This window comes from Pocillopora verrucosa, chromosome 6, assembly GCF_036669915.1.
Source record: "Pocillopora verrucosa isolate sample1 chromosome 6, ASM3666991v2, whole genome shotgun sequence".
NCBI classification, from domain to species: Eukaryota; Metazoa; Cnidaria; class Anthozoa; order Scleractinia; family Pocilloporidae; genus Pocillopora; species Pocillopora verrucosa.
This window is the reverse complement of record NC_089317.1, coordinates 24,943,434-24,960,703: the sequence shown is the minus strand read 5'-3', so window position 1 is coordinate 24,960,703 and position 17,270 is coordinate 24,943,434. Positions and strand designations below refer to the sequence as shown.

The 17,270-nt window shown below is 38.0% G+C and overlaps 2 protein-coding genes and 3 long non-coding RNA genes across 7 annotated transcripts; 3 read left to right on the top strand and 2 right to left on the bottom strand.

Moving 5' to 3' along the window:
• The first annotated feature begins 4,703 nt into the window (after positions 1-4,703).
• Positions 4,704-6,602, top strand: LOC131787991 (uncharacterized). Its single transcript, XM_059105105.2, has 2 exons — positions 4,704-5,196; positions 6,022-6,602. Exons 1-2 carry the CDS (start codon positions 4,998-5,000, stop codon positions 6,291-6,293), a joined length of 471 nt encoding a protein of 156 aa, XP_058961088.1. The 5' UTR covers positions 4,704-4,997; the 3' UTR covers positions 6,294-6,602.
• Positions 6,603-6,936: 334 nt separating this feature from the next.
• LOC136281715 (uncharacterized) lies at positions 6,937-8,607 on the top strand. The gene is made up of 2 exons (XR_010717925.1): positions 6,937-7,522; positions 7,682-8,607. It is a non-coding gene; the product is annotated as an uncharacterized lncRNA (long non-coding RNA).
• LOC136281714 (uncharacterized) lies at positions 8,199-10,073 on the bottom strand. The gene is made up of 3 exons (XR_010717924.1): positions 9,233-10,073; positions 8,531-8,576; positions 8,199-8,322 (listed from the first exon to the last, which is right to left on the bottom strand). It is a non-coding gene; the product is annotated as an uncharacterized lncRNA (long non-coding RNA).
• Positions 10,074-10,431: 358 nt separating this feature from the next.
• On the top strand, positions 10,432-13,067 carry LOC136281713 (uncharacterized). The gene is made up of 2 exons (XR_010717923.1): positions 10,432-11,199; positions 11,997-13,067. It is a non-coding gene; the product is annotated as an uncharacterized lncRNA (long non-coding RNA).
• LOC131788717 (uncharacterized protein CXorf65 homolog) lies at positions 12,710-15,662 on the bottom strand. 3 transcript variants are annotated; one of them, XM_059105975.2, is made up of 5 exons: positions 15,608-15,662; positions 15,142-15,228; positions 14,899-15,015; positions 13,817-13,885; positions 12,710-13,070 (listed from the first exon to the last, which is right to left on the bottom strand). In XM_059105975.2, exons 2-5 carry the CDS (start codon positions 15,194-15,196, stop codon positions 12,922-12,924), a joined length of 390 nt encoding a protein of 129 aa, XP_058961958.1. In that variant the 5' UTR covers positions 15,197-15,228; positions 15,608-15,662; the 3' UTR covers positions 12,710-12,921. The 3 variants fall into 3 exon arrangements, with proteins under 3 accessions (XP_058961958.1, XP_058961820.1, XP_058961895.1); XM_059105837.2 differs by lacking the exon at positions 15,608-15,662 and adding an exon at positions 15,345-15,601; XM_059105912.2 differs by lacking the exon at positions 15,608-15,662 and adding an exon at positions 15,345-15,601 and having other exon boundaries at positions 14,899-15,012.
• Positions 15,663-17,270: the final 1,608 nt, after the last annotated feature.

Sequence of the window (17,270 nt, the reverse complement as noted above, 5' to 3'; positions counted from 1 at the left end):
ATTTTGTTTTCCCACACACCTGCTGGGAATCGATGAGAAATAAAATGGTGCCTTTTGACCTCTACAAAAGGTGAACAAATACCATAAGCATGGAAGTTTCAATTTTCAATTCCAATCATATCAGGATTTCCTTTGAAAGCGACATTTCATTGTCGCATACTTGACGCATGATGTAATTCCGCTTTATCCAAAACAAACAGAAGATCTCGATGATTTGTTTCTTTAGGAAGAAAATTAAAAGGTGTACTTCCATTCCTGTATGTACGCTGGACAAACATTGCTTGTTTTGACTCATACTGACTCTAGTAAGCCCTTTTACTGAGAACGAAGGTACTGTTTTCTACTGAGAGTGGTTTTGTTTTGTTTTTGTACTGAGAGTGATATTGTTTTGGCAGCGATTGCGTCCGCTTGTTGATTTCATTGACCAAACAATTCCTATTTTATCTCTTATGCATGCAAGAAAAGAAGGCATGACCTCTTTATGCTATAACACAAGCTTCTTCCAAAGGTGAATTCTTAATCTAAGATAAAAAAAAAAAAACTACAGGGGTTTTCTTTTTTTCCCGAGAAGCCGGCCCTATGCGAATGTGGTTGCATGGTTGAAAGGTTTTGTACATACATAGACTTACGTAGTTAGCGCAGGTATCTTCCTGTTTGTTTGCAAGAGTAGTGAGATGTTACCTAAACTCTCAACAAATCATTGACTCGAGGAGCGCAATTCAAGTCACGTATTTTTACTTATCTTGCCAATTTATCCCTTCGAGGGGGTATGAAGCTGACCTAAGCTGATTTTGCCTTGCATACCACTTCCAGGGAGGGAAAAAAACGGAGAACGCGGCCGATAAATGGAAAATAAATTATTCTTCAGACAATGTTTCCGTGCAGGGAATCTGGATTACATAAGTCGCGAGGACTCAGTTCTATGTGAACATATACAAAAATCCTTTTTTCCTATATTTCCTCAGTCAAATTGTTGTAAAACATTATTGTATTTAAATCATCAGAAAGTGGCAATTGATTCCGCGCTTTAAATCATCAGGTATTTGCTTAGGGTAATTTGCCAATTGCGCGTAGTGAGTAGATGTCGACACCTGAATAACTCGTTATATTTTCAGTAAGAGTAACGACAGTTTAAAACTGAAGCAGTAAGTAAACAACATCTGCAACGTTCTTAAGATCGATACGATTACTTGCATTTTCAAGTCTTCACATCCGAGGATAGCGTTCTTTCACCTTTTAGTCCTAAGATCTCGAGAGCAATTCTCTTAACAGTTTATCATACATTTCTTTTACTATTAGTTGTGAGCATTTGGTGTTTTGTGATCAGTCAGTGTGCCCCAGCAGATGTCTGGATGCTTCATAATGGATTGATGTCCTGTGGAGAAAGAACAAGAAAAAGGCAAAAAATTACTTACCTTGGCAATTAAAATACATATCTAACAATCTCAACCTGCAAAATAGAGAAGCTAATCGAGGCGGAAGGGAAATAAACACCAGGAAATAGATTCTTCAAACTTGACAAGTTTGCCCGAACAAGGGGAATGACTAGGAAAGCACGCATATACACGAACTATTAAAAAAAAAACTACGATTAATCATGGAAAAGCCAATTAGGTTTCATATATGACAACTGGAATGAATTACTTTTTCGTCATTCATGGGAGCGAAAGGGTTTATCCTGATGAAACAGTTTCTCTTGACAATCTCTATCTCAAACGGCGGTATATCTTGCTAGGCTATCGCATGACTACAAAATTTCTCAAATACCTTTCCAATTCAGGTAATAAAAGCTACTCAGGCCACCACAAGCTATGCGCGTTGCTTCTTCGTGCAGAGTAAATTTACTTGAGTGGGACCAGAAATTTTATACCAACTAGCTACACGTTTATCCCATTGTTCACTAGAAGGTTATGATGTGCAAGTTGAGGCGGGATTCTACTGCGATTCACACCTTCAAAAAAATTAATTTTGCCTCGAGTGCGTGGTAGGATCATTATGTTATATTCCTGGGCAGGATCGTAGTTGTCACAGCGGTATTAGTAGTAGTAGTAGACTTAATTTAACGGGGGTAACATTTGAAAGCAGTTGCACTAATATGCCCATGGCTCTCAGAATAAATGGAAGTGGTTTTTCCATCCAGGAGTATGAAGTAAAACTGAAAAACTGTATAGAGAACTTGTGGAAAGGCTAGGGGGAAACCTCCAATGGAATAGCACCCTATCCCGGCAGGAGTATTGACAGTATTCCTTGTCACGCCAGAAGAGCCTGGTTCGGGTGCTGATTTTAATTACCTAGAGGCGTCTCAGGCCGGGGTTTTGCATGTCAGAAAAATTCAAGTGTTTCCTTTTGAAGACGGTTAAGTAAGATGTACGGCAATGATTATGCAAAAACATGACAATTTTAATGATCCATTGTTTATTTATCTACCTCTCTATACATTCATTTTTTTTTTTTTCTATTTGTGATTTATTGCTAACAATGCAAAATATACTTTGTTAATGCAAAAGAAAAAAAAATTCCACCCTGCGAACGTAAACAACAAACTAGGCAGTGAGAAAAACGCGAAATCAAAGCAAAAGCGATTTGTCAGGTGACAATTTTAACAGCGTACACGCACTAGCCACGTCGAATCTTTTTCCTAGACTATAGTTAGCATGTGTACTTCAGGCTCTGAAGAGTTTCATGTTCCCACCACAGCGCCGCCTTTCAGGTCAAGAACATAAGAACTCATAATTTTTGTCGCCAATTACTAACAAAAAAAGAGGAGGCGTTTGCTTTCAATCCCGTCCGTACCTTGTATTAACGTTGGCCTTGTTCTTGCCGCTGATAAAAAATTTTCTGATCTTGTGCATTATGGCATATAAATTCATGAAACATCTCCTTACTTTTTGAAAGAGCCTGTTCGTCTGATTTAATTATAGCTGTCATATACTTGAAAAAAGCACTTCACGATATATAAATACACTGTAATTGAAAAGCAGATTGAAGTTTATTTGCAGAGAAAGATAAGAAATACTTTGCTGATAATATTTCTGATAACCAAAACATGTTTCAAGGGTGGTTGAAAATCACTTTGTATGGCACACGTCGCTGAGTTTCGGCAGGCGCCGGTCGGAATTTTGAGACGACAGAGAAAAAAAATGTGTCTTCTTTGAAAACGGTGTTTTGATGTAAACGCAAGTGATCCCCTTAGTTTTTTGGTAGTTACAACTCGGTGATCGTCGAAATTATTTGTTATGAATTTTCCGCAACACCTGCCTTGAGGTAAAATTTTAAAGTACTTCTATGTTAATCAACCAGCCCATGGCTAAAATCCATTAGCAGCCAGACATGGTACTGTCTGAAAATTGGAATGTCATTATTTCTTTTTATGTTCAGCGTGGGGTGTTGTCGCGAAATTTGACCATAAATTTCGGTTTTTAACCGTTTATAAACCGATAAGTCGACAACTACAAGTGAAACACAGCCTGGCAAAATTTGTCCATTGATTTTTTTTTCCTTCGCAAAATTCCCTTAATTCGCTTTGTGTTTGGTATCGTGGATATTTGACAGCTTTGTCCGTTTGGTCTGAATGGCTCTCCCAGACAATAACGAAAAAAACATTACGAAATCTATTGCTTTCCGAGATTCATTGTGAAAATCTGTGAAAGATCCAGCTGTGTTCATCAATAGCTCAAAATAATTTTGTTTTATACATTTTTTCTTGGTTTCCTCTGCATTTCTTTTGCTCTTTTTTGTTTCTTTACTTTCAAAGTTTATTTTTGGTTTCCCGCTTAATAGAGCCTAAATGGTACTAAATTATTTTCAAATCTTCCTTCTTCGATTTCTTCAGACCGAAGATTTTTAAAATCTTTTGGACACCCAGTGGAAGCATTTGATGATTTATGAGTCCCAGCTTCTTCTCATAGATTATCTTCGTCATTTTTTCAAGCTTTTGTCAGAGATGAAAATAATCCTTGGTTCTTAGCCCAAAATTGTCAACTTTGGGTTTTCTAGAAAAGTGGCATTAAGCCAGATGTTGGAATGGGTTGACGCGCGTTCCTCGCTAATAGATCGAAGAAGATTTCATTTCTTGCGGGTTACCCGTCATCATAAATGAATATGACTGCAATCTAAATGTTACTTTTGTCCTCAATAAACAAAGGACTATTTTCAGAAGGGCTACCTGTGAACACGTGCAAATCACAAGTCACCAGAGCGCGTCACACTAAATCGTGTCCAAATACACATTACCCAATCCGTTATATTTTCCATTTTATTTTGTTTCTCGCGTTTTCAGATTATCATGTCATCAACGATCGAATTCCAAACGGGGTGCCCTCTAATTGATCCTGTGCTTGCAGGAGATTCCGGTGTTTTTCAGAATATTTTTCTCAACTGCCACTTTTTAGAATAATGTAGCAAATCTTGCGAAGTTACCTTATTTACGCGCACCTTTCGTGACTTACTAACTATTCTTGTAACTTAAAACGTACATAAATCCTGAGTTGAATGTGATTGTTTGAATTGGCCTTACCCCAAAAAGGAAAAATTGACATAAATATTTTGTTAAAGCTCACGCGATAGCATGTAAGCGGGCGATCGTTCTCATGTTAAGAGAATGCTTGATCTTCCAGTAAAATTTTCAAAGCTCCCTCTTTGTTGTCGTACCATAATGCTGAGCGGTATTATTCGCGCCATTTTCCTCGATATATTTTCGCGGGAAAGCCATTCATTGCCTCTCATCACGTGTTTCTAGTTGTCATTTAATCCAATCAGAACACGGGCCTGTGGACTGTTTGCCATTCAACTCTAATTCATTGTTCATGGGTGAACCAATCAGGTGTCCTGTCGCTACTCTGTTGTTGTTGTCAAAATGCAAAATAGCTCGTATTTTTGAGACCTCGTGGAAAGGCTGGAAAAAATTTTTTTTGTAGCGTCCCACCCACCACGTCAGAGTTTGTGCGGATTTCGCTATATTTGAAGGATTCATTCACGAACGTCGTAGATGCGAGAACATGCCAGAATCTAGCATTGATAACAGGGATGTTTTGGAGTGCGTTGAAGCCGGTGGCCGTCGTAAGAAAGCAAGATTTCCTAATCAGTGGAGTTCGAGCACAACACCTCACCAGCGAACATTGGAACTCGAAGGAGTCATCGAGGTTTTGCGCGAATACGATTCAGTCGAAGGCAATGATATAAACTGCTCTATTTGTGGTAACTACAATTTTTTTCTCACGTTTTATTATTACTCTGGTTATTTCAGGCCGTAGACTGAGCAAATCGTACATTCGCTGCCGCTAAATAAAATCTCCATTCAAATACGCGCTCGTGTTTACAAGAGTAGCGAAACGAATGATTCTAAATTTTTTACGGTTTTTGGTCTCAATAACCTTCCTTTTTACGCAAACCTTGAATTATTTGCCTATTCTAAGATATCTGCAGTAATTTTGTGCCTTTTCATTAAAATTTGAAATTTTAAGAATTTTTTTTCAATTTTTACTACGCTTCACCCTAATTATTTAGCTGAGCAAACAAATAAGCTAGAGTTATGAGGGGGTTTATGTTGAGACCTGCATTTTATAAAAAGTTTCAAAGAGACTGTCAATTTGTTTCTGTCCTGTTGTTTAATAAGATACTTAAGTTTGATTTGGAGGTTTTTTTGGTGTAATTGTGTGTTTAGAGCTATGAAAATTTGGTTGAAAGTTTGTAGCAATTTCACGCTCCGTGTCATGTGAGATGCCTCGTGTTTCGCTTTCGTCATCCCGGAACTTTTTTCACTGGAACAAAATTTTCCGTTTTCGAGCAACGAAACCGGTTAAAAATCGTACATCGATTAAAGCTAGAGCCTCAAATGATTTCTATGTTAAGTTTTCGTAGACTATTTATTATTTGTCTTTATTTTTCTTGATTTTATTTTATTGTCAAACTTAGCGACATGTAAAATATCGACAGCATTTGTTTTAGGTAGGAGGGAGGACTTGTCTTAGCCGGCTGGCCGGTGCCTTTGTGTTTATCTAAATATTTTTTTTCATTTTGCAGGAAAACTGTATAAAAGTAAGGTGTGTTTTACAAAGCATTTATGGGAACATAGCGTCTACTGGGATCTGTTCGATGCGCTAAAAAATCAAGAGCGTGTCCTGTCGATTCAGGCTGCAATTATTCTCTCGCAACCATATCTGGAATTTTTGCTCGTAACTTCGCCGACATCGACAGAAAAGAAGAAAGAAGACCCTAAACCGAATAGTATTTTCCGGAAAAATGCGACAAGAAAAAGGCAACGAGAGTCATCAACATGTTCCGTAGACTTCTAATTTCTTAAATATTTTTTCATATTATGTATATTATATGGTGTGGCAAACGGTTCCACACTTGTTTATATCACTTGTAAAAGTGCCTTTGAATTTATAAATATCTATAAATATATGAGAAGAGAAGTTAAAAAAGGTGTAAATGATCAGTATTTTGTTGTGGGAAAAAGATTTAATTCTTGTATCATACACCCACATTGTGAATGATGTTTGTATTTCATTTATTTCCAAAGTGACAAAGCTCGGTATCTCGAGATTAAAAATGAATTTATTCTGAAGTTGTTAAATGCTAATAAAGTTCATTGGATCAAACTTGCGTAGGATAATAAATGTGTTTGTCCGGGCGATGTTTTGGCTGGGTGAACCATTTAACAAGGTTTTGAATTTCTTCGACAGACACCTCGAATTTTAATTTTCGAGCAAAAGTGAGATCAGTTTTATGGAGATTGTGTACTTACTATGCATAGCTTCTCGGTTGATAAACTTTTTGTAGCTTTTAATGCGCGCAAGAGCCTCTTTCGCAAAGTACACTTATGACTGGGGTTTTGTGTTGTGTTATGTTTACAATAATATCCCGTGGGAATACGTATTAAGTAGTTGGAATTCCAAAAATTTTTCTCGAGCAACAACTTCTGTTAACTTTTTATTAGCTTCCCGCGGAGGTCATACAAATAAGTAATCGTTAGGATAAAGGAGCTGCTGGAAGGCATTTGAAGCGGTGTAAGTATCATCACGAACTGGTTTTCCGTCCGCTTCGGGAGTTAAGTTAATACGGTATTTGCAAGATCTTGTTATGCTTGATTAACCTCGCTAGCGGAAACTCGCGCCCGCACAAAACGTGTGAAATAAAATTGTTCTCAGCGTAAATAGTAACCCGTCGATTTGAAGTCTGCAAACCATTAGTTTCCACTTCGCCAGCAGCGCTTGGATGTTTTTGTGTTTGGTTTATAGTGTTACCTCCACTTCACTCTCCTCAACAGCCATTTCGAGACGCTCGCTTGTATTATGCAAATGTCGGGATAAAGGTTTCATACCAATTGCATTTTTGTTTTCTTAATTGTCTTGGAATAACTTTCTGCTTCGCTGAGTTGAACAAGCCTGATCGATGTGGTTCTGATATCGCGTTGATTGTGTGTGGAGGGAAAGATAACACAAGGACGTGTCTCGAATTTTTGGGGGTTTTTGTAATCGAGAGTTGAGCTGATAGGGAAACAAGTGATACTCGCGAAACGGTACGACTTTTTTTTTTCTCCGCCACCGGAAATGGCTGACTAGTCTGGTTTCTTTTGATGTGATTTACGACCTGCTGGGTTTTGTCTCTCATTGATCCATACGGAATCGAGTTTACTTGTTAATATTTCTTTTGATTGATAATGCGTGTCTTCTTTCAGAAGAGGCGACCATTTACAGATTGGGTTCTGTTATCACGGATTACACTAAAGAATACCTGCGTTACAAAAACATCAACTTGCGAAATTAGCCAATCAATTGAATATAATTGCATCAACTCCATAAGGTGCCACTGCACGAAGGTCTCTGGCAGTAATATTTTTATCTTCAAGTGCACTTCCGTCCTCCTGAGGTTTCGTCGTTACAATTTTGGTATGGCTTTTGTAAATATTATCGTTTCCTGATCATGTTTCCGGTATCCAAATTTATTTGGGTGGTTACTTTATTTGCTAACTCTTTTATTCTTCTGATAGCTCCGTGAGTTCTCTATAAAACAAGTCTAGTTTAAAGAGATTGTAAGTTCACGGGTCAATTGCAAAAATGCATAACAAAAGTTTATCCTTGGATCTGTTCTTGCCTATGCTTTTACGCACACAAGAGGTGCAGACGTGTTAAAGACAAACTGCAGCTAACATCGAAACACATCGCCCACCAACCTGTACTGGTCACATGGAAGTATAATATTTGACATAATTTACGGTATTGACGATAAAAAAGGTTCTGAGCTTGCACGCAATCGATTCTCGACGGTTATTCAGGACTACAGAATTGATTTGGCCCTCCGCGGGCATCTATATATTGCCTGTGAAAACAAACAAAACAAAAAATTCATCTATTTCCGACAAAAAAACAAGCAAGTTGGTAAATATCTCACCAGACCAAGCGTACATAATCGTGTGAAAGGTTGCAGACATCTGTTTTCAACACGCTGGCGGTGATACAAAGGGAATCTTGAGTAACAACGAAAACTAAATTAGCGACTGGTAGCCCAGAGTTCAAAGGGCACTTACCCGTAGGTAGGTAGAAAAAGACTTGTCTTGCAGATTGAAAAACTATCTGGAATAAAGTCAAGATTAGGCAATTTCAAGGAGGTTTATCGTTCTTCCTTTTCCGCCACTTAAAATGAGACTGGAATGTTTTTGCATCACATTACACGACATAGACAGACGACCAAAAGTACACAGGGTGTTGTTTGTGCAAGTCTGTTTCTTGGAATTCGGATCAAAATCCGTGCGTTGACAAGTGACGGTTACCCGCTGTTCTTTTGTTTTTCATCATGTGTTTTTTCCCTTCAGATATGTTTCGAGCAGAAAATTATCCGTGGGAAAGTAGCTTGTGATTGAGAAAAAATGCCGTCTTTCTCGCTTTACCACTCCTTCCCCTACCCTCCCCAGACCTCTAGCCCAATGGAAGAAACGTCTGATCACAAGTTATTGACAAACAGGTTCACTCTTATACGACCTTATTTAGATGCGTATGGAAAAATAGAGGTAAATTTTAAAAAGGTTCAGAAATTCCTGTTTGAAAAAAAGTTTGCAAGCGTCCTTTTTGGGTCATAAGTGAACGGAGGAATAGGACGAGAAGACTCACGAGGAGAATATCCTCTTAGACGGGCGCATAAAATGGTTCTTCATCTTACTTTGACCCCACCAATCGAAAGCCCTAAATCAAGCTACCCACTGTAAAGACCTTCTGTATCAACTCGAGCTTACCTTAATAAGCTTCGTCTGGAGCCGGGTTTAATGAGGGAATCCCACGAAAAGGTAGAATGATTTGAGATTCATAAATCATTCATGGTGCGATGCACGTTGTGAACTATGAGATAAAACTTAGCGTAACGCGTGATCGTGACAATGCGTGAAGTTACTGTGAAGTAATTAGCGTGACGGCACATACATAGCTGTGAAGGTACCAACCCGTAAATGCACAAGGTAAAGAAGAGCGAGGTCCATTAATAACGTTTTATTATTCGTTCTATGGGTAACTGAATCACGCTCTGCTCTCGACCCCGCTCGCCTAAAACCGCGACAGAAATAACGTCTGTTGTGCAGAGCGCAGACAAGCTTTGCATGAAAGAATCCTCGAGATAGGAAGGTAATGGATCCTTGTGTTTGTAGGTGAGTTAAGGTAGAGAACTTAATCTTCACAAATTCCCCTCCCTTACTCTGACGCTCCAAGCACAATACAAATGGTTTCAATCTTCCAATAATAGCATCAAGGAAAAACTCCGACTTTCCCCCTTGAGTAACTGAATTGGTTTAGAGCTCAATTATGCTCTCTAGAGTGCTTGCCAAATTCTACGCGAGTTGCGTGTCATTTCAGAAATCTGCTAGTAGTGTCAAAGTATGCCGACAAGGTGGACCTCGGTGGCCCTGTATTTGTGTAATTGCTCCGAACTAAAAGCCTATTTCCATTCAATTTCTTTTTACATTTACACAGACAAAATTTCAAAATTTTCTGGATTGTCGTAGTGTTATCCCTGTCCTATAAGGTTAGCCCCAGAGAGGAATGTTGTTGGAAACAGTGACTGACCTTTCGAATTCAACTGAGCAAAAGTCATGATTAGTCGCACGTTCAAACCATTCAGAGTATTTGGATCATCATGTGGTGTCGTTGGAAATTCAACTTCTTCACAAGAACCATACAGGTCCTAAACGGAGACTGGGTGCGCCCCTTATCCGGGGCCGGGGCTTCTGCCCCTTATACGGGACACATAACTTTCTCAGAAGCCGCTTTTTTGATCTCGTCCGGCCAAACAACAAATGCAAAAGAGACGTAAGTTAACATAGCCGAACTGAACAACGTATGTATCGCGACTCAGCGCATATCAGATCAGTAGGGGTCTCATCCCATGAAGTTGGTTACAGCAAATTCAAACCAGGTAGCGACTCATCAGTCAACGTAAGATAATTTTCTGCTGGCAAGATACTAAGTCCATCATTTGTCGGCATTCTTAAAATCCTCCCTTGGCTTAGAGGGTATTATCGAATAAGTGCAAATTGAAAAGCTTTTCCGGATGCGGTAGGTCTTATTTTATTTATGCCGGATATCTTATCAGGAAGAAAAAATGTTAAAGGCGTTCTTTTCCTGACCCGTCTGGCCAACTGAGAATAACTCGTGCAGTTTGTTTTCGTCGCGAAAATTTTTCCTCAACAGGGCTTGAAAAATGGCGTTTCCTCCTAAAGAGCGGTGATCGGTATTCCAGGTTCTACTCCAAACAGGTTCAGGATATTGGGTGCCTTACTGTTATAGCGGCGTCTGTAGACACGTAGAAGGCTTCAGACGATCGTATCCGACCTTGGAGGCGAGGTCACAGACAGACAGAGAGCTATTCAACGCAACTGGCTTCACTTCAGTTATGGCTGTAAAGTCGGATGTGGGAATGGTAGTCCTCTGTACTGCATTAAGGGCAGATGTGGCTGGTGGTGAGGTGATCTCCCCAAATGCTTTCCTTCCGCTTGGCTCAAGTTCTTCTCTTCGCCCAACACCAGCTGTTTGCAAAGCACACTGCGCCATCTACTACCGAGTCGTCCGCTACCTTCTTCTAGCTCTCAATGTCGATGATCAGAATTTTCATGCCGCGTCCGAAGACGTCCATATTGGATATTATAGCTCAGCCAGACCAACTAACAGGTCTCTTGTCAGAGGCTTTCCCACCACAGAGAAAGTCCTTCGGAATGTATCCATTCTCTATCTGGTAACAAAGCCAGCGTAGCCTTTTTTCTGTGAAATACCTATACATGATAGGAAAAACTTGACGTGTTAGGCCCAATGTATTTGACGACTTGTCACCTGTTGACGTTGAGAAGGCAGCAGATGTGGAAGACAGAAGAGTCAATTATGCCGAGTTGTCCTGAACAATTTAGCATCATCTACGCCTTTAAGATCAAACAAGTAAAGGGTAACCCTACTTTGCTAGGAATGATATTATCACTCATCACAGTAGATCAAACTGGGGAAGGGATAACACGTACTCGCACCTTGCTTGCTTCAGCTCGCGCGCAAGAAAAAACGATAGCATAAACAAAACTGAACGCAAAACGTACAAAAAAAATTGCGTTTTCCTCGGAGTCGAAAGCCATCTGAACTAACCCTCAGGGTTTGGGGGGGGGGGTACCCATCCCCTGAGGGTAAAGGCGAGATATTGGTACCACATACAGCCACAAAATACGAACAGTATGTTATTGAAGGACACCTGATATTTGGACTTCACATTACTAACACTTACACCCTTTCAACGGCTTCCAGTCAAGAAAAGGCACCCTGTTTAAGCTAGGCTAAATACACCCAAAAGCCGTAACATGTCTAGTTACCAATACCTGTTGGAGCTAAATCAGGGTACTTCCCTCTTTCTTCCTGAGAGTTGAGCCTTACCTAGTGTTTCTAGCTTGCATCCATGCAAAAGAATATTTTTGCCCTAAAGTAATAAATCTTTAGTCTTTGTATTATATTGACCTTAAGTGGAAAGTACTTCAGTTCTTCATCCCTACAATTCAGCTGCAAGTCGTGGACATTTTCTAGAGATGGGGACACGGGGCAGGCCAGGCATACAGGATTTTTCAATGAAGAGCTCACATTCAGGGGAAACTACTAAATGAGGCTCATTTGAAGATGTACTAAAGAAAATTATTTATATCTTCAATAATCAAACAATATATCTTTAATATGAATTTCACACTTTGCTGATATTGTATAAAGTTATTCAAAAAAATCTATCTTCATAAATTGTATGGAAATGTCAGAGTGTATGTTAATTTTGGAAAAAATGAAATTTTGACCAAGAGAGTTTGAGAGTTTATATTCAGGATACACAATCAACAATTGTTATTTTCCTTTTGAAATGCTGAAGGATGTGATATGATAGTTTACCAGAACACTTTTCCATATTATGTAACAGTAGCATTATTACAATATACTTATCTGACATAGATGTCAGTATCTGAGAAACTGCACACCTACCCCTTTACTGTTGTTGGGTTAGGGGAGGGGTAGGTGGGCAGTTGCTAAGAAGCCCTTATCTGCATGACTAATGTGTTAGATATGGAGGTGTGTGTCTGTGCTATTAACAATATCAAAAATGTTATTTTTGTAAATACTGAGTTTCATGGAAGTTTACAAGTGCTCTTTCCATGGGAGGCATAAATATAACATCTGCTTAGAAGATTCAACTTTAGAAGAATGAAAAAATCTTTGAATTAAAAATATAATTTATGCAAATATTGAGTTTCAGGGAAGTTTACAAGGACTTTTTCCATGGGAGGCATAAATATGTGCTCAGAAGAGTCAACTTTAAAAGAATAGAAGAAAATTTGAATCAGAAAAAAAAATGCTGAAGGGGAGCCACTATAACTGTATTATGATCCAACTTCTTATTCACTCGCTGATGCTGTCAGTTCCATGCTCATTTCCTGACTCTTGATCTCTTTCTAAGGTCGCCACTCAAAGCTAAACTTGTTCTAGCTTTTGTCCAATTAGCACTTGACTTGCGCCTACCCTGGCGACTTGGTGGTGAGACAGTACTTTGGCTGCTTTGAGGCCTGCTGAGATGTTCTGAGAACAAAAACATAACAGCTGAAGAGATTATTTCTCAAACCTAAAGCCAGGATAGCTCTCTTTTTTTCAATGTTTTTAAAAGAAACTCTAGAGGCTCACAGACTCTTAACTGGAGGTATAGCAGAAGGGGGAGAAGGTGGCTTACTGCTAGCCTGCTGAACTCCACATTGACCAATCATGATACAAGCCCAGCCCTGTCATGGTTCTATGTCATTGGGTAAGACATTTAACTCTTACAGTGCCTGTTTCCTCTTGGAAGTATGAGTGGAAACCTTAGAAAATGGTATTAGGTTACCTGCGATCAAGCAACATCTCAGTCAAGATGAAGAGATCTAATCTTAGTCACTAAATCACAAAGAAACTGGAAATATGTTGACGCAGTTTTGGATAACTTGGCCTTGACTATCTAATCCTAGCTACAGAGGAAATTTAACTAGCAAGTGAACTGAGTTACTTTCTGCTGTCATTGAGTATTCAATATAGTAACCCCTTTACTGCCAGGATTGACCATAAGAAATTTCCTGCAAAAATACCAGCACACTTTCAAGTAGAAAGATAAAAGGAAAACAGAAAAATAACAATTAGGGAAAATTGTTTATTCAACACCAAGTTCCTGGTTCCATAGATCATAAGAAATGCCTAGCAGATATTTTTTAGAATTTAGATTTAGATTTTCAGAGGACAGGGTCAATGAAACAATCAATCTCTGTTTGTAATAAGCAATAAAGCATAGTAGGACTTACGCAGAAAAGATGATGTTATTGTCTTGATGTCATTTAGTAAGGGAGTGTATGTTTCTTCTCCTTCTTTTCCTTGAGACAAAAACAAAAAAGTAAAAAAAAGAAACTGAAAGGAAAAAGCAAAATGTATTGCATAATCATGTAAGTGTCAATCGCCTAGCAGCTATAGGATAAAGGGAGTGAGTTTCTTAAAAACTGTGCTGCTGCTTCGGTGGAAGAGTATAATAAGGTAATTTAGTATTATTAACTGAGTCAATAATGAAGAGAGTTGATGATGAAGAGCTGACACTCGAAACATTAGCTTTTTATCCTCAACTTTCTTCATTATCAACTCAGTTAATAATTGTACTAAATTACCCAGTTATTGGATCACATGGTCCAAATTCAAACCTTAGCCAAGGTCAAAATATTGTTTTCTTCTGTGAGACACTTTCCTCACAGAGTGACTCTCTCCACCCAGGGGCATAAATGGGTACCTAACTTACACTAAATTATTACTTGTTTAAGTTTTCCTAAACAAAGCATTACTGGTAAATTCAAGGGCTGGGGATTCATTTTCCTTCCGGTCATATTCCTAGTTTTCAACAACTTTAATAGCGGGCACTACATCTCAAACAAGGATAAGTGAATAATATCTGCTGCTTATTGATAGTTTAATGACCTCAAGTCATATGAAGTAGTGTAAGGAATAAAGCTTTCAGTCAACTTTTGATTCAATGTTAAATTCTCCTACTGTTTCACAAGAGAAAAAAAGACAATCTGCATGGAGGATTTAGTGGTCCATCAAAAACACTGAGTATTTTGAGCAACCCTTTCAACCATAGTTCTATTCTATAATGTAGCTGTCCAAGTCCTCGATGGATAAAATTTAATTGAATAAATAAATAAATAGCTGCATAAATAATTTAACAAATAAAGCACCAAATGAATTAATCAATATTTTATTCCTAGTAAATCTCTATATTAGCTTGCGTGTGGTCAGATGAGTGATGTAAAAGAAGATAAAGTTTCTTGAAAAGAAAATGTAAATGGGGCAAATATCATAACCATAATATGTTTATGGTATGATATTACTGGACACTTACTGTCAACTTTGATGAGTATAAATGAATGCCTCGCTTTTAAATGTTGTGTAGCGTAATCTCCTTTATGTTCAAGCAAATTTTTTAGATTACCTGACTCATCTGACAAGTCAATTACTTCTGAAAAACAAACCCGTGTAGAGCATTAAACAACAAGCAAACAGTTAATCATCAAACAACTCGCCAAAGTCAATATAATACAAGTAGGCAAGCACACACGGAAAACTCAACCAAATCTTTAAACACCTTCTCTATCTCGACGACATCTCTTCTTTATGTCCTCGAGAAGAACCTTTGTCATACAGTTTGGGTTGAAGAGAGCTTCTTGACAATCTAAACATATAAAAAGGATGAGTCATTGAGTGAATAATATCTACAGTATGTCGAAACACTGACGAGGAAATTTCGTCAGGTTGACTAAAAATCACGTCAATTCGCATATTTCCTACCTCCAAATCTAACAGTGATAAACATCTTGATTTCAAGAATTTTAAATAAGTCTATGTAGAAGAAACATGTTCACTTTTCCCTAACACAGCACATTTTTTGAAGTATTTTGATCTTTGATTCGGGCATTGTGTTGGAATGTTGTTAAGTCGGCTTGTTATCATTCAAGCGAACAACAATTAGCTATTGTTTGACAATTACTGCGCCATAGGGACAGTGAAATTAATCCAAGACAAACAAAACAAACACTAAGAATGCCTTTGACCTATCTGTACTGCTCTTGTGTGAATGATTGCGTTTAGACACGCAAATGATTACCCTTGCGTCACCAAAGTGAGGCCCTCACGTATACTCACGATAACACCGCTAGCCTTTAACAAGAAAAAGAAATGGAGAAGAATACTGGAATAAACAAACAAGAAAACAAACAAACAGACAGATAATCCAAAATACACGAGGTTTATTTAAAAAGTCTGTTCGTCATATCTGAAAAATTTTTCAAACCTGCGAAACGAGTTCATTGCGTGACAAATCAAATCGGAAGAAACCAAAAAGGGAAAGACGTCATGAAAAGGAAATGGAGCAAATTATTAGAAGCATAAAAACTTGATCACGTTTTCGCATTTTTTTTCTTGATACCGTAAAACAAATATTCATTTCAGATTTTTCCTCTAGAGCCCACCATTTTCTGGCTCCCCGGGCCCCAATAACAGTTAAATAAAAATAAACAAGTCTCTAGCTGATTCATTTTTCACTCGAAATACGCTGTTGAATGACCTTGAACACTGAGAACAACATGTTAGGTTTGTCTCTCAAAAGTATTTATCGAAATATTATTAGTTTGAGATATTTGAAAGAGCCAGATGCTCTGAAAAAATTGCACAATCAAATTTATGATCCATCTTATGAAGGTGAGGCACAAAATATTTCTTCCTAGAAGTTAGTGGTTACCATCAAGCTTGTTTTCTTCTTTCTGATTAAATTTTGGAATGTCTTACCTCACGAGTTCTGTTGTAGTCGAAGGTTAAAAATTTATAAACAAACAGGTCTTTTTCGTATCCCTACTAATTGATATTTGAGGAGGGAGGGGGCAGGGGAGGTGTTTATCCAAGAGGGGGCGCTTATTTGAAAGTTTTGGCTAAGGGGGGCGCTTATTCGGGGGAGGGCGCTTATTTGAGCGTGGGCGCTTATTCGGGAAGATACGGTATAACGCTGTAGAAATTTAATATTATTATTCTTCACATTACTATTACTGTTATTACTTTTTTTTTTCCTTTATTATCTTCTCCTTCTTTAAAGTTCAAGAAGTAAACGTAAACGAAGCGTGTATCCGTTAGTTTTTTTTTAGATTTTTATTCGACATTTTAATGCATTTTTGGATTTTATCATAATTTTTGTAAATATGTTTTAGCGATTGTAGTAAATAAAGATTATATTTCCAGTGATTATAGTGAATAGAGAGTATCTAGAGGGATTATTATTATTATTATTATCATCATTATTATTATCGTTAAACGGTGAAGCGGCGATGAAGAGGAAAAAATTGAGACAGAAAAAAAAAGGAAAACAAGAGATCGAATTCCAATCAAGTAAACAACCATCTAGACAAATTGGAAGGTTTCTCTTAATAGCTTTTGAAAAAGTGGTTACATTATTAAAATTTTATTCAACTCACAAGTGGGAACGATCGTATTAGTGGGGGGGTGGGTAGGGTCTCAAACTACGTGATTATCAGAATTTCGAATATGAAACGAATCAATGATAGGGAAAAATTAACTAATTTAATTTACTTCATTAACAGTGCAGTGATGAACAATACACAGAGGGTGCTAGGTTAAGTTTTATGCAGACTTATGGTCGGCGTTAGCAGATAAGCATTGGTAACAAACGCTACCCCTGCTGGTAATTTTTTGTTTATTTTCACCGGC

What these genes read in the sequence shown, in the direction of transcription:
- LOC131787991 (XM_059105105.2), top strand. Translation starts at nt 4,998, where the DNA reads ATGCCAGAATCTAGCATTGATAACAGGGATGTTTTGGAGTGCGTTGAA. An exon ending in TATAAACTGCTCTATTTGTG is followed by an intron (nt 5,197 to 6,021) that starts GTAACTACAATT and finishes TTCATTTTGCAG; the next exon opens with GAAAACTGTATAAAAGTAAG.
- LOC131788717 (XM_059105837.2), bottom strand. Translation starts at nt 15,369, where the DNA reads ATGTTTATCACTGTTAGATTTGGAG. An exon ending in TATACTCATCAAAGTTGACA is followed by an intron (nt 13,886 to 14,898) that starts GTAAGTGTCCAG and finishes TTTTGTCTCAAG; the next exon opens with GAAAAGAAGGAGAAGAAACA. An exon ending in AATAACATCATCTTTTCTGC is followed by an intron (nt 13,071 to 13,816) that starts GTAAGTCCTACT and finishes TTTTGTTCTCAG; the next exon opens with AACATCTCAGCAGGCCTCAA.